This window comes from Aotus nancymaae, unplaced genomic scaffold, assembly GCF_030222135.1.
Source record: "Aotus nancymaae isolate 86718 unplaced genomic scaffold, 86718_ANA_hifiasm-v0.15.2.pri h1tg000338l, whole genome shotgun sequence".
NCBI lineage: Eukaryota > Metazoa > Chordata > Mammalia > Primates > Aotidae > Aotus > Aotus nancymaae.
Genome location: NW_026988753.1, coordinates 51303 through 66923, shown reverse-complemented (window position 1 = coordinate 66923; position 15621 = coordinate 51303). Strand labels below are relative to the sequence as shown.

The window sequence follows — 15621 nt, the reverse complement described above, 5'->3', positions numbered from 1 at the left end:
TGTGAGTAGAATAGAGAAGGCAAGGTCTGTTGCTGTGCTGCAGAGACCTACTAAAGGCCAAGCCAGGTCAGTTACATGGGCAGACAGCAACCTTTTGCTTGCCAAGACTCAAACCTTCTCAGCTAGCAGAACCTGCCCAACTTAGTTGTCAGCACATTCATGATCCAAGTAAGCCCAGTTACTCTAGCCCTGTCACTGCATCTTAAACCAGCTCTGTGTCTCTGAGCAAGTTAGTTCCAAAAGTATTTTATTTTTCCTGAAAAGATGGGGCTGATTCCAGGCTTGCCTGTCTCTTAGGATGGTAATAATAATAATAATAAACACATAGTCCTTACATCTTGCCCAGGCACTGTTTACATTTATCACTTACAACACTCTTGATAGGTGCTATTACTATCTCTACTTTATAGTGAGAAAACTGAATCAAAGGGAGATTAAGTACCTCTCCCAAGATGACATACCCAGTAAGTAAAAGCTAAGATTTGAACCCAGGTGCACAGCTCTGGAGTCTGCCTTCTTAACAATTATGATAAGCAGGTTTTGATAAAACAATGAAAGCTGTGAAAACTACAAAGCACTACCTAATTCTTTCATCTAATCTTCCCTAATAACTGGCCATTTTTTTAAATTCAAAGTCTAGTCTGTGCTGCAGAGTGTTAGGTCCTCAGGGCCTTAGGCTACTGTCCCTGTTACCCTAGTCTAACCCTGGCTTGCCTTGGTCCTTGCTCCCCACCCAGTCTTGCCAGCTAAGGGTAGGGGCATCAAGTCCTGGAAACTCCTTCTCCCAGCTCTTGCACCACACCCTCCTGGTTTAAGTCACTGTCCACTGAAAACCCCTTCTTCTCTTGCTTAGTCTTCCTGGCTGCCCAGAAGAACAAGCCTATCAGCAAGAAGGAAATGATCCAGCGGTCCAAACGGTAAGACCAAGAGAACAAGAGTATGTATAGAAGTATAAACCAGGCCACCAATTTATCAGGAGCTCTGGCTTGTAATAAGGGTGTTATGCTCAAGTTTAAACATCATGAGGAAGTTGTGAGAGTCATTTCTCACTTACGGCACTGGAAAAAAAAATTAGCACATCATGGTATGAATGACTCACATGCAAAAGGTGAAAAAAATCCCCACTAATTTGCATGTTTTAGTCAGGCTTCTCTGTATTAGAAATCTAAATGTAAATAAAGAATAGTTTAGGCCAGGCACAGTGACTGACACCTGTAATCCCAGCACTTTGGGAGGCTGAGGTGGGTAGATCATTTGAAGTCAGGAGTTCAAGACCAGCCTGACCAACATGGTGAAACCCCATCTCTACTAAAAGTGCAAAAATTAGCTGGGCGTGCAGGCGCATGCCTGTAATCCCAGCTACTTGGGAGGCTGAGTGGGGAGGACCCTTTGAACCTGGGTGGCAGAGGTTACAGTGAGCTTAGATGGTACCACTTTACTCCAATCTGGGCAACAGAGCGAGACTCCGTGTCAAAAAAAAAAAAAAATATTTTAAAATAAAATTAAATGATATTTGGGCCATACCTTTTATCTTAGCAATCTCATTTCTAGGAATTGATCCAATAGGGTGAGAAAGAACAGGGTTCTCCAGAACACTTTAAGTTAAACTTTTTTTAAATTAAATTTTTAAAGCATATGAGCACTGTTACCATTTGTGGTCTTTAAAAATAAGTATTTGTGCTTATGTAGAGGTGTATACTTTTATATGCATAGAATATTCCTGGAAGACAGAAAAAAACTGATAATACTGATTGCCTTTGTAAAGGAGAACTGATGTATTACAGATGTAGATTTTTTGACTTTTTATAATTTTTTAGTTTTGTGCCATGACGAACGAATATTAGCTACTATTAATTAATTAATTTGAGTGTTGGATATGGTGGTACATTTCTGTAATCCTACCTACTCAGGAGTCTTAGGTGAGAGGATCTCTTAAGCCCAGGAATTTGAGACTGCAGTGAGCTATGATCACACCATTATACTTGGCCTGGGTAACAGACTGAGACAAATAACAAATAAATTTTTTAAAAAATTAATTCATTTCAGATATTCATATATTGATCATGTGAATGCCAGAGAATAAGTTAAAGTTGACTTTTTCAGGCGTTCATTGGAGACTTGCTTTAATAAGAATAGTTTCTTTTTTGGCATAATGCTTCTGAAGTAATGATATACTTTAAAACAATTTATCTCATGGACTTTAAGCATTCCTCTTGAAATCTTGTTTTTACTCTCTATCTAGTCAGCCTTTATAGGCAAATCCAAAGGGGTGCTTTAGTCTAGTGGTTCTCAGAGAATGTCTGTGGAGCCCTGGAAGTTGCTGAGACTCTTTTAGGCAATTTGCAAGGTCAAAACGAATTTCAAAATGACACCAGGATGTTCTGTGTCTTTTTTGCTGTGTTGACTATTTGCACTGATGATGCAAGAGGAATGGGGGAGGAGTAAAACTGTTGATGTCTTAGCACTATTCGAGACAGTGGCACCAAACCTACTAGTCTAGTAGGCATTGTATCCTGCATAGCCTCCCTCCAGGAGTGTGATGGAAGTACAAGGAAGCAGTGTAAAAATGGAGGTACACAGGAATCACTTCCTTTGCACAGTGAAAGATGATGACTGTTTTAAGAAAAAGCACTTATGCCATGGTTTGTGTCATGAGCTAAACTAGCTGCCTTTTTCATGGAACATGACTTTTACTTGAAAGAGTAACTCACAGAAAACCGATTATTCTGACTTGGATTCGTAGCAGACATTTTCTTGAAAATGAAGCGAATCTGTGACTTTAGGCAAATGTCTGACAGTATTTGTTGCCAAAGAACGTGTGAGTTTTCAAGCCAACAATAGAATTCTAGAAAACTTGTGTTCACCACCATGGGCTTGATGACTTCTCAGTACTTAGACTTTTATAAGCAGTGACATTAACAAATGTGATGTTTTTCATGTTATCTAAATAAATTTGTCAACATTTGGAAGATCTGCACAACTCACTGGGCCAGGATTTTCCAAATGATTGTTGCTTTTTTGCTAGGAAATCAGGTATAGATAGAAGATTCATTCAAATAGTACAAGATAGATGAATGGATTTTTATGTAACAGAATAGAAAAAATTTACTGACATTTTCAGCTTCCACCTTGCAACTAACTTTTAAGAAACTACCACTTGTCAGCCAGGCACGGTCGCTCACGCCTTTAATCTCAGCACTTTGGGAGGCCAAGGAGGGCGGATCACTTGAGGTCAGGAGTTCAAGACCAGCCTCGCCAACATAGTGAAACCCCGTCTCTACTAAAACTACAAAAATTAGCTGGGTGTGGTGGGTACCTGTAATCCTAGCTACTCTGGAGGCTGAGTCAGGAGAATTGCCTGAACCTGGGAGGCAGAGTTTGCAGTTAGCCAAGATCACACCACTGCACTACAGCCTGGGCAACAAGTGCAAAACTCTGTCTCAAAAAAAAAAAAAAGAAACGAAACGAAACTATCACTGTCAAATTTGGGTGTAATATCAAAGAAGATCAAGAATTACCTGAAAAGAATGATACAATACTTCTCTCATTTCCAAGTACGTGGAAAATCTGTATGTAAGCTGGATTTTTAAATGTATAGTTATCCAGAGCAAGATGTGACAACAGACTTAATACAGAAGCAAATATGAGTCCAGCTGTCTTCCATTAAACCAGACATTAAAGAGTTTCCTAAAAAATGTAAACAGCACCACACTTCTCACCAAAAGTTTTTTGTTTTGCAAAACATCCTTATTTTTTATTAAAAATATAGGTTTCTTATGTTAGTGTGTCACAGACTTATTGTTATTTCAACAAATTAAAAAATAAGGTTTTTCGTAATTTTAAATTTTAAATTTTAATACACTATCAATAGATAAAACCTACATTCGGATCCTCAAAGTTTAGGAGTGTGACAGGGGTCCTAAGTCTAAAATATTTGAGAACCATTGCTTCATTCTAACTCAGTCACAAAATGGAATTAGGGGACATTATACAGGGTTTGTTGTGTGGCAGCTACTTACACTCTCACCTCAGCAAGAGCAGTCCCTGCTGTAAGGGACTAGGAAGCTTGCCTACAGAAAGACAGGCAGGACGTCTCCTTTAACATATGAATGCTTTCAGCCAGAAATATATGAGCGGATTTAGTACTCATCTTCTGGAGAGACTTGAGTTTTTAAACTGATACATTTTCATTAGGTTGCTTCTATTCAATTTTATTTCTTGTGTGGCCTCTTTTCAAGGAAGTGACGTTTCCATCTGAGAATCATAGAGTTGAATGTGATCTTAAATATCATGTAGTCACTCTTAATATTTAGGAAACTACAACCCAGAGAGGGGAAGTAACCCAACAAGTTAGGGTCACAGCTGGGGTTAGAGCCTGGTGTTTGGCCTTCAATTGTGTCCTATTAAGGATTTGTATCTCTGGAACTTAGGTTACTCATCTTTTGTCATCACCTACCTCTACCAAAGATATTTAAAGTTTCCTGTGAGAAGGAAAGATTTTGAGAGGAAAGAACGTAGCTCTTTTATTTGGAAGCACTTGTTCCAGAGTGGCATTCAGGAGACACCTTCTCCTTCTCTAATCTGTTTCCCACAGAGCCCTGCATCAATCTAGTGGTTTTTTTTCTAGATTATAGAAAACTGTAGGAAAATAGAGAAAAGTAGAAAAAAGAAAATGAATATCACTTACATCCTTCCATCTAAACATGACTAACAGTAGTCCTGTTTTTGGTGGGAGATGTGGGGATTTTGCAGAGACCTACATAACACACACTTCTTTCCCCAAATTGTTGATCATGCTGCATTTACAAGTTTGTATCTTCCTTTATTTTACTCAACATTATGTTGTGACCTTTCCTATGACATTAAAAATCCCGAAACTTTTTTGTTTCATACTCATGAAACATACTTGTAACGTATACATTCTGTTATATTCCATAATCTATTTAACTGTTATTTTGATGGAAACTTATTTACAATGAGACTACGTTTATCACACACACATTTGTGTTTCTCCCAACTTAAAGTCATTGACACCCAACCTCTGCTAGAAAAGAGCCCATGTTCTTCACCTGGCCACAAGATCCTCCACAGCCCACCTCACCCTCACTCCACCTGTTTCCCACCTGTTCCTTTACATTCCTCTTCAGGAAGCCTCGACTCCATTGTTACCAACACTCATTTTCCCCCCAGCCCTGACTGTCTTCTGCCCTTCTCATTCCCTTTCTGCTATGTATTCTTAAGACCCAACTTACCCCTAATTTCCTCTCTGGAGCCTTTCCCAACTGCCTTTCACCAGACCAAGTTTCTTCTCCTCTAGAACATTTTGCAGTTGTGACCATTTTAGTACTTTTTCATAACTTTGCTTCTGTTTACAAATACAATAGTAACACTGTTCGTTATATATTTTATATTGAAAGAGTACACTTTTGCATATAGAGTGGAAAGCAGTTCACCTCTCCCTCATTTATTTCACTTTTTTCCCCCTATATCCCACTCCTTTCCCAGATGTAACTAACCGCTATTAGCAGGGTTTTATTGTGTTTGTATTTATCTGTTTCCCCTTCCAGATTGTGAGCCCCCAAGCCAGAGTTCTCTGTGCCAGGAGTATCTAATGGGTCCCAGGACCTTTCTGGGAGGGATAAGCGCCTGGAGAGCGGGAGGCATTTGGAGGGGTGGTGAGAGGAGATCTCATGCCTCTGCACGCTGGTAAACTCCCTGCTTTCTGTCCTTTCACTGGTGCCATTTCTAAGGATTTATGAGCAGCTTCCAGAAGTACAGAAAAAGAGAGAAGAAGAGAAGAGAAAATCAGAATATAAGTTATACCGGCTACGAGCCCAGCTCTATAAAAAGGTCAGTGGGTCCTCTGTCTAGAGTGGAATGGATCAGATTTATTGGGGGAAAGAGAAATGGAGAAAACACATTGACCTGTTGAGCGTGCAGTCAGAATGAACTGCATTTGGGGAATGAACTTGGAGTGCACTGAACCAGTGTTGAAATTTGGAAAAAGGCATCTGTAATTACATTTCAAATCAGGTTTAGCTCCCCATCCATAATTGTGTAAGACCCTTTCCATGAATTCATTTGGAGTGAAAACAAATTTCACATACAGGAGTTCATTGACGTATCATGGTGGAAATGTCCAAATATCAGAATTGTCAGGTTTCCATTCCAGAGTCCCAGGTGGTGATTTCATGCCCCTCATTGGTGAGTCAGATACCTCTAGAACTGTTAAACTGGAAAATGTTTGACTGCAGCATGAGTGTTGTCCACTTGGGTGGTCAGAGGCCTCTAACTTGTCACCATTCCCTGCCCGTAGTCCCAGTGGAGTCAGTGGTGCTGCAAGTCCAAGAACCTCACGGGGCAGGGTTTATGCTACCAATTAATTCTCTAAGAAACCAGACTGGCTCCTATGCCCGAAGGGCCATATCCTTCACTGTACTTGTTTCCTTCTCACCCCCTCACCACACTCCAGAGGACCCTGAAAGTCAGAAACAAAAAGATGGGTTCATACCAGACTGATACGGGATGGGAGCTGCTTCTGGAGCAGGCCCCAGAATCCAGGGCGGCTGCCTCAGGTGGGGGCCCCAGGCATCACACCACCTGTCTGGTGCATCAGCGTCTCAGGGCCAGGTCTCCTTATGCTATGTGGGAACTTATGGATTATCTGTCTGTATAGAAATAATAGGTATCAATTACAGATCCTCTTTCTGAACCTTTCAGGAAGTATTTTTTATTTGATGACCATAGTTTCTGAAACAGAGTAAAATGAACAAGATTTAAGTAGGATCACACTGATTCTCCTTGGCGACATGGCTGGGGGGAGAAGTGGCATCTGCCTCTGATGGCAAGAATATCTAACTTCTTTCCTGCCTTTCTTTTATTCTACAGAGAGTGACCAATCAACTTCTGGGGAGAAAAGTTCCCTGGGACTGACACAAGTTTATTTTCCTAAGAGCATTGGAATACTATTTTATGAACCTAGAGAAGCACAATGCTTACTTTTGTGAGTCTGGTTGAATAAAGCTTATTCTTTGTCCATGTGTATTTTAGAAATAGTAACTTATAAAGAGTCTAGGGCAGAGTGGTGATAGAAATTCCTAATGGTTTGGGAGCAATACATTCTGCATAGTGGCCTTGCACATTGGGCTGTGTGTTACAATGATGTGATCAATTCTTAAAACCATTGCCCCTGGTTCTGAACTGTGGTGGGATTCACTTTTGACTTGCCTCATCCTAGGCCTAGATCCCACCTAACCTGGAGGCACTGCCCTCTTCTCTCCTGGAGGTGAGACTCCAGCCTCCTCAGTCCTCTTCCCCAAAGGTGGCTTCCGTTTCAGCCCCTCCCAAGCAAAGACCACCAGTGCAAGTATTTTCGGGGGAGAGAGTATATGAAGAAAGCAGTCTTTTAACTGTAAATCACAATGTATTTTGTATGTTCCAAATGATTGTTTGGAATGTTGTCTGGATATTATCAAAACAAAAACAGACCAGAATTTATTTGCCTAGAGAGTAACAAATGACTCTTCATGAGAATGCTGGTTTTGACCAAAGAAATTTTTATTACTTGTCACAAGTAAGGAGCAGTGGGAATGTTCTCCAAAGTAGTGTCTCCTAAGAGAAAATGACAGGAGGGTGTTATGTGGTGTTATAGAGGGGAGAGTGTGCATCCTCACATGTAGAGGAGAGGTCCCTGTGGCGCAGATGCAGTGAGTCATGGTGCCAGCACATAGGACGTTTGCTATGGTAATGAGGCTACAGCCCTCCCGGGGTGCAGGCTTTAAGCATAGTCATGAGGAAGGCACACCAGGGTTCATCTGTAAGTTGTCTGGGTCTGTCAGGAGCTGGTTCCAACCAACTAAGTGACCGCATTTCACACAGGGTTTGGGATAAAACTAGCTTCAAGACAAGAGGCTCTAAAACAGGCTAATTGCTTAAATTGACAAAATTCCTATGCTCCCTGGATTCCCTCCCTGTTGGCCTACAAATTTCCATGTCACTCCTTAGTCTTGAGAGGTCATTATTCTGTAACTTTGTGCTGATTAGGGATGCCGTGTCCAGAGATACTAGGGGAGTGAAAATCTCTAGACACTAAATGTAAATGTGTTTTAGGGTCTCCCAAAATAGGTGGCAAAGGCTGGTATTGTTGCAAGCTGCAGTTGAAATTTTTCTAATCTGGAAGATAGAAATCGTACCAAGAGATTTAAGATCTAGGGACCAAACAACAGTAGTACAAACAATAAAGTTAGTAGTTCTATTATGGGCAACTACAAAGTAGTTGGTATTGCTGATTTGATAGCTTCCCAAATAGAGTCAGAATTGGGCATAGACCTTCCTAATGTCAACTTCTATTTCCCCTGAGATGTTTACTCAGGGACAGCAAGAGGAATTAGTAACTGCACACACTCCTCCCTGTTCCGCTAAAAGATAATCTAATACCATACGGTTATCTAGCAACATATTTACCAAGGAGTCAACTGAGGATGCCGAAGACTCAAGTTTTCTAGTCAAGTTTCTTACACTGGTTTCATGATAAACAAATCCCCAAAGAGCAGCTATCCTAGATGCTGTTCCCATCCCCACTAAAATTTAAATTCATTGCTCTTTTTGACCTGACTTGTGGGCCTGCTTCAACAGCCTTAACATTAGAGGGGCTTGCAGGCCAATTGTGCATTGTCCTTCCATCCTTCTATGCAGGGATGAGCGATGCCAAGTAGGGTAAAGGGAAGGAACCTCGAGGCAAACAGGCGTGGGGTAGACATTTGTGGGGAGGGAGCACAGAGGAACACATGCCCCCAAGGGGCACATACTCACTTGAAGATAAAGACATTTAGCTAGGTGCAGTGGCTCACCCTTAGGCGGGCGGATCACCTGAGGTCAGGAGTTCAAGCCCTGTCTCTACTAAAAATACAAAAAATAGCTGGGCATGGTGGTGCACACCTGTAATTCCATCTACTCGGGAGGCTGAGATAGGAGAATCACTTAAACCCAGGAGGCAGAGGTTGCAGTGAGCTGAGATTGTGCCACTGTACTCCAGCCTGGTTAACAGAGTAAGACTCCATCTCAAAAAAAAAAAGACATTTAATAGTTGTGCTGTTTGGCTCAGGTGCCATTATCCTTACATAATGGGAGACAGGCCCACCCGCAGGTGGTCCCTATCTCTGCAGTCAGCTGAGACATTATTCTTGTAAGCTGTTGGCCTGTTTACCTGGGTGTACCAGAAACTGAGGCTTGGTATTCTTCACCATGAACTGCATTTACTGCTCTGTCCCCAATATTTTTTATTGATGTTCATGTCACGACACTAGTAAGTCATACTGGGGTGGCGTGGCAGGTGGTAGTGTTCAAGGAGGCTGGTTACCTCCCTTTTGGGTCTGGTCCTGTGTCAGTGTAGTAAGTCTGTCCTGGAGGAATTTCATAGTTTCTGCATACCTGATACACAGCTGAGCCATTTAGCAAGGTTGACACCTAGGTGGCATTTGCTATACAGTGTTAGTCAAGGTGATGCAAGGGATTTCCTCACTTTCTGGGAAGAGGGTAACCACAGGGAAGGGGAGCTTGCTCCAGTTCTTTGGATGAAAGTGAAATTTAAGGATTGCCACAAGTCCTCTCACTTGGGCAGACCAAGCTTGTGGGTGCCTATAGCATATCCAGCACTGAAACAGGCTCTTTCCCTTCACTGTGATATGGGGAAAACTGACTGTTGTATTGTCTTCCCAGAGACTGCTGGTCATGGTAATAAAAGGGACTAAACAGTAGAGACGGACCAGGTTCATTCTATATACTAGACAGTGATTTAGCACCAATTAAGAATTTTTACAGAATGTAAACGAGCATAGAGATTCCTCTAAGAATGAAGGAATTCCTGATGTATCGAGAGCAGTGAAAGGGCACATTTTACTTATCTATGTCCCTTCTCTGAAAGAGGAGCTTGAGATCAGGGGCCAGTTCATAGGACTAAGTTGGATCTAATGAAGCCTGGTCCGAGGGCTCTGGCACAGGCTTAGTTCTGGAATGACAGATCCAGGGTCTGAGCCCCTGCAATTTAAGAGCAGAGTGAGTGGTTACCAGCACAGGGTAGGGCCCAGTCCAGACAGGATTTAGCTGGTCTTGAGATGATTTAGATTTCCAAGTCTTAAGGTGAACTCAGTCTTGAGGTTGATATGCGTGACGCATAAGGTTTTGATATGGTTAGGCTTTGTATTCTCACCCAAATCTCATCTTGAATTGTAATCCCCATAATCCCCACATGCCTAGGGAGAGACCTGGGTAGGTGATTGAATCATGGGGGATGTTTCTCCCATGCTGTTCTCGTAGTGAATTCTCACAAGATCTGATGATTTTATAATGGGCTCTTTCCCCTTCATTCCTCACTCTTCTCTCTCCTGCCGCCATGCGAGAAAGCCTAAGCTTACCTCCCCGTTGCCTTCTGCCATGATTGTAAGTTAGGTCCTGAGGCCACCCAAGCCATGTGGAACTGTGAGTCCATTAGACCTCTTTCCTTTATAAATTACCCAGTCTCAAGTATTTCTTTTTTTCTCTCTTTTTTTTTTTTTTTGAGACGGAGTTTTGCTTTTGTTGCCTAGGCTGGAGTGCAATGACGCAATCCTGGCTCACCACAGCCTTCGCCTCCCAGGTTCAAGTGATTCTGTCTCAGCCTCCAGAGTAGCTGGGATTACAGGCATGCGCCACCATGCCCAGCTAATTTTGTATTTTTAGTAGAGACAGGGTTTCTCTGTGTTGATCAGGCTGGTCTCAAACTCCCAACCTCAGGTGATCTGCCTGCCTCAGCCTCCCAAAGTGCTGAGACTACAGATGTGAGCCACCGCACCCAGCCCAGGTATTTCTTTATAGCAGTGTGAGAATGGACTAATACCATACCAAAACGTGATGATTCATGGACATATTTAATTATAGCCCAGCCTAGGTTTTCTGGAATCCAGAGTCTTCCTCTGTCATTAATAGCTCATGCTTCCAAATCCAAATGTGGGAGATACCCTTCCCATTTGAATTTTTCTAATTTCTGAGTGCTAAGGCCGACACGTGTAGAGTAACAAATCTAGGGGTCAGGGTCATTTGCAAACATTCACCTGTTCATGCTGCCTTCTTAGCAGCTGTGTCTGCTTGGTTATTTCCTTTTATAATCTCAGAATTCCCCTCTGGTGACCCCCACAGTGGACCACCACTACCCTTTTAAGTAACTGTACTGCCTGTAACCACCGTAATATTTCTTGTGCATGCCTAATCTCCTTATTTTCCACAGTCAGGGTTAAAAGGGGGATAATTCCAGAGGCATTCTTGTAATCTCTCTAGGAATTGGATGGATTTTCATTAGGGTTTTGTTCTGTTTCCTGGAGTTTTCCCCAATTGACTGGTGGCTCGCTTACTTCCCTCATGCCTCTGAGCAATATATCCCTGTTATCACTGGAGTCCCAGTTTGGGTCTGCTGTTGGGACTGACACCTCAGCAGCCAAGTAGATTTGTTAGCCCATGTTATCAGCCTGCATCTTGTCTGCCTCTTCCTTAGCTTTGGCCGTGACGGTAGATTTCTCTTCCACCATGAGCAAAGTTGCCATTAAAGTCTACGTGTCTGACCAAATGAGGTTATGTGTGAAGAATATTCCCCTTATGAGAGTTATGAACTCTCATGGGCTCACTGGTAAGCCTTTAATATGGGATTTGTCATTATACAAATCAGCAGTTGTAAGAGGTACATAGACCCAAGCAAAACCTCCCTCTCCATCAGACACCTGCCTGGGTGGGAACCATCCCACTCCGGGGTTATGTGTGTTCCCTCTCAGGGAACTTGGCATGCAGGTAACTTGAGCTACCAAATCTATTTGACTGCTGAGATGTCATTCCCAACAGCCAACCCAAACTGGGACCCCAGTGATAACTGGGATTAAGAACAGCCAGATCATTATAGGAATATGCTGCTCAGAGGCATGAGGGAAGTCAGGAGGGGAATGGTGAATGGGGCTCCCCAGCAAAGAGGGGTACATCAGCAGGCCTCATAAAATGAGTTTGGATAAGGTTTGTCTTTTTTATTCTCTAGAAGGATTTAATATAATTTGCTGCTTAAATGATTAGGATAATTCACCAGTGAAACCCATCTGGACCTGAATTTTCTTTTGTGGGATTCAAGTTTTTCAATAACTCTTCAGATTTTCAATTTTCCTTTTATGCCAAGGTTTGGTAAGTTGTGTTTTTTAAGTAATTTTTCCATTTCATAGAAATTTACAAATTCATTGATACAATGTTATAATATTCTTTTATCTTTTTAATGTCTAGAGGTTCTAGGATCCGTAGTGATGTTCCATTTTTATTCCTGATACTGTTTTTGCCTCCTGTCATTTTTACCTGATTACTCCTTCCAAGGGGTGTATAAGTTTCACTAGTATTGTCAAATAACCCACTTTGGGTTTTATTGATTTTTCTCTATCATATATTGGTCTTATATTGATTTTTTTGTTGTTTATTTGGGGTCATGCTATTGCCATAGCAGGAGGCACAGCCAGCTCCACAGAGTTCAGAGGGCCTGGCAAATATGGAGGAAGACCCTTGCTTTCCCCTGGAGGTGCTGAGAGTTTAATTCCCAAGGAAGTAGGGGGATTATTTCCCTGTATTGGCAGAGATTCCAGTTTTTGAGTTGGACTAGAGAACCTCACTTCTTTTGAAGGAGAAATTGAGTTTCCCCCTCATTCCCTTCCATACAAGTCCCCACGTGACTGGATCTTCCTCTCCAGGGCCTTCTAGAATTAGCAACACGGTTCCCTTTGGTCCTTTGGCCAATTACACATCCTGCATTTCTTCTGTAGGGCTGGGAGTTGATAGAGGGCCATAAGACATTATATATAGGGTATTTTATCCCATTTACCTTGTTTCTTACAAAATAAGTCCCAGTTGGAGAATTGTGTTATTAATGTATGTAAGTAACTCATGTTCAGACCATCTCTCCTGATTTCCTAGGGAATACTAGTATTACAGTAATATATCATTTGCTTTTTGGTCATGGATGGGTATCCACACAGTTTCCAGTACCAGGGGAGGCAATCTAATGGGCTGTCCTCTAGTATTGAGACCTGGTTGGGACATCGATCACCACCTACGGAGGTCTGTCCTGCAGACCCTGACTTTGCGACAAATGAATGAATACGCTCTTACACCCAGTACAGTGATTTGAGTGGGCTAGGGATGGTGGTTAACTGCTTTCAGAAGGCGATTGCAGCTAACCAACCACAACTCCCTCTTCCTCCTCACATTTATTCAGTATAGATTTAATAACAGAGGTTCTAAGTCAACACACTTGTGGATAATTAACATGGTTAAAAGAGTGGTTTTAGGAATGATTAAAGCTTTTGGTTTCAGGGCCCAGAATAAACACCATTATTGGGTAATTCCCCTTTGACCTCCCCCACTGAGAGAACCATCCAGCACAAAGTTTACATGAGTAAACAGAGTAGGGACAAAGGAATGTGGGGTAAACAGACCTCACTGGGGAAGCTTTTATTATTCCTAATCTTTACCCTGTTTCTGAAAGTTCTAATGTAAGAACTGGCTGCCTTCACCCCATTCCATTAAAACCTTTTGGCCTTCCAAAGGGTTTGAGACTATAATCTTATAACTTTCCCTAATATTTCCCTAATATTTTGCCAGCCACCCCAAGTGAATCCCAACACCTGGTTCTCCATATCCTAGGCTCTTTGCCCAGAAGTCTGATTCCACCCTCCAAGGAGCTTCCAGTGGGGATTAGTGATGACACAAATCCTGTAACTCTTAGCCTGTAGGATATTTCTGGTCCTTTCAGCTTGCTACTACACCCAGGCCACTATGGAGTGGAGGTGTTGGGGAGCTAGGAGAGGATAATAGGGGTTGCCTCTCCCCATATCATGTTTAGTCTGGGTAGCTTCCCTGGAGATCTCATGGAGATTCCAGAGTAGTTCCAGATCTGGCTTGAGTGGTGGGAGGTATGTAAGTCAATCAGGTAACCAAGGTGTTCCTTCTGGAGAGGGTGCACACTCTGTTCATGTAAACTCTACCTCACTGTGTTTTGGTTCCAGGAATTATAATCCCACCTTAACTGCCCCCTTCTAAATTAGGCCTCTACAAATCAATAACACTTCTGTGACTGCTGGAAAATGGAAGCCCAATATTTTAGGGATTACCACAGACTAAAGGGAAGGGAGTCCAGACTTCACATTCATTCAGGCCTCAAAGATACGCAAGTATTGAGAAAAATAATCAAGCATTCAGCCCTATAGATATACCAGACAGAGACAAACTCTTAAAGATGAGAGTCCTTGTCTTTATATTAGGGCTTCCCCTTGTTAAAATGGATGGAGATATCTTTCAACTCCTAGACTTGAAGGGGAGTCCTGCCTGTTTCCAACAATCCTGGATCCCTTCAGCTAGGTCCTAAACCTGACAACCGAGAGTCCTAATAATCAAAACTAAAACCACTCTTTACTCACTTCACAGAACCACCACCACTTACTGCCTCAAAGTTGCACCAAATGAAAGGTTCAAGCAGCCACTTCTGCTCTCCTGTGGTGGGCAGGGGTGCCCTGGGGCCCTTCACCGATCTCCCCCTCAACAGCTAGGCAACTTAACCCACTCATGCTTCCTCAGACTGCTGCTTCGCTTGTAAGGAGCCTATAAGGGAGGTCGAGTCAGGGCTCAGTCCATAGTTCCATTTGGGTCAACTAGATTTATTTCCCAGACACCACACACACACACACACACACACACACAGCAGGGTTTGTCTGGTGAGCAACAAAAGACTCTGAGAACACAGGTTTTGATCAGTAGGAGTTTTATTACTTGTCACAAGTAGGAAGAACACTGGGAGTGTTCTCCAAAGCAGTGTCTCCTAAGAGAAAATGACAGGAGAGCATTGTGGAGTGACAGAGAGGGGAGAAGGTGCATCATCACATGTAGAGGAAGCGTCCCTGTTGCACAGATGCAGTGAGTCATTGTGCCAGCACATGCTATGGTAATGAAACTATAGCTCTCCCAGCATGCAGGATTTAGCATTGTAATGAGGAAAGTTCACTCGGGTTCATGTGGAAGTTGCTAGGGTCTGTCAGGAGCTGGTTCCAACTGACTAGGTGACCACATTTCACAAAGGGTTTGAGACAAAATCAGCTGCAAGGCAAAAGGCTGTAAAACAGGCTGATTGCTCAAATTCATTAAATTCCTTCCCTCCCTGGGGGCCGGCCTTTGTGTCAGTATAGCCAGTCCTTAGAAAGTGAGGCCAAGCTGAACTATTGACATGGTCTGTGTCTTCACGAGTCTGGGAGCTGGTGATTTTACCTCTGATGCTGGACTTATTTTTACTGGTTCTGAAGTTGCTTACAGCCCTTTCCCAGTTTCTCACTAAATACTCATGAAAAGGGATGGTGGGGAGTGGGCACGGGAAAAAGGGAATGCTATTAAAATTAAAGCTAACATCATTGGCCTCCAGGGGGCACTCCTGGCTCATCTCCATAGCCCTTGGCCCTTGGTACTGCCCAAGATGAGGGTCCCGATCTAAGGAAACTCTACCACTATCAAAGCTGGGGTGGTGGTGATGGGGGCATCATTTTCCAAGTTTGACTAGGCCACATTTTGAGGGGATCAGAGTCA

The 15621-nt window shown here is 42.6% G+C and overlaps 1 protein-coding gene and 1 pseudogene across 10 annotated transcripts in view; one reads left to right on the top strand and one right to left on the bottom strand.

The window, feature by feature from the left end:
• Positions 1-15621, top strand: part of LOC135273162 (centrosome-associated protein ALMS1-like) — a 169412-nt gene that overhangs the window by 118448 nt on the left and 35343 nt on the right. For 4 of the 10 annotated variants that reach the window (XR_010340994.1, XR_010340993.1, XR_010340992.1 and 1 more), the window contains exons 13-15: positions 854-917; positions 5751-5850; positions 6889-7003. Coding sequence is in view for 5 of the 10 variants with exons in the window: in XM_064372076.1 (XP_064228146.1) it covers positions 854-917; positions 5751-5850; positions 6889-6933 (209 nt within the window). In the remaining 5 variants the exon portion in view is untranslated. Of the gene's footprint in view, positions 1-853; positions 918-5750; positions 5851-6888; positions 7045-15621 lie in introns of those variants that run through there. The other 6 variants (XR_010340991.1, XM_064372073.1, XM_064372075.1 and 3 more) reach the window with 3 other exon arrangements.
• LOC135273169 (uncharacterized) lies at positions 11245-13092 on the bottom strand (annotated as a pseudogene).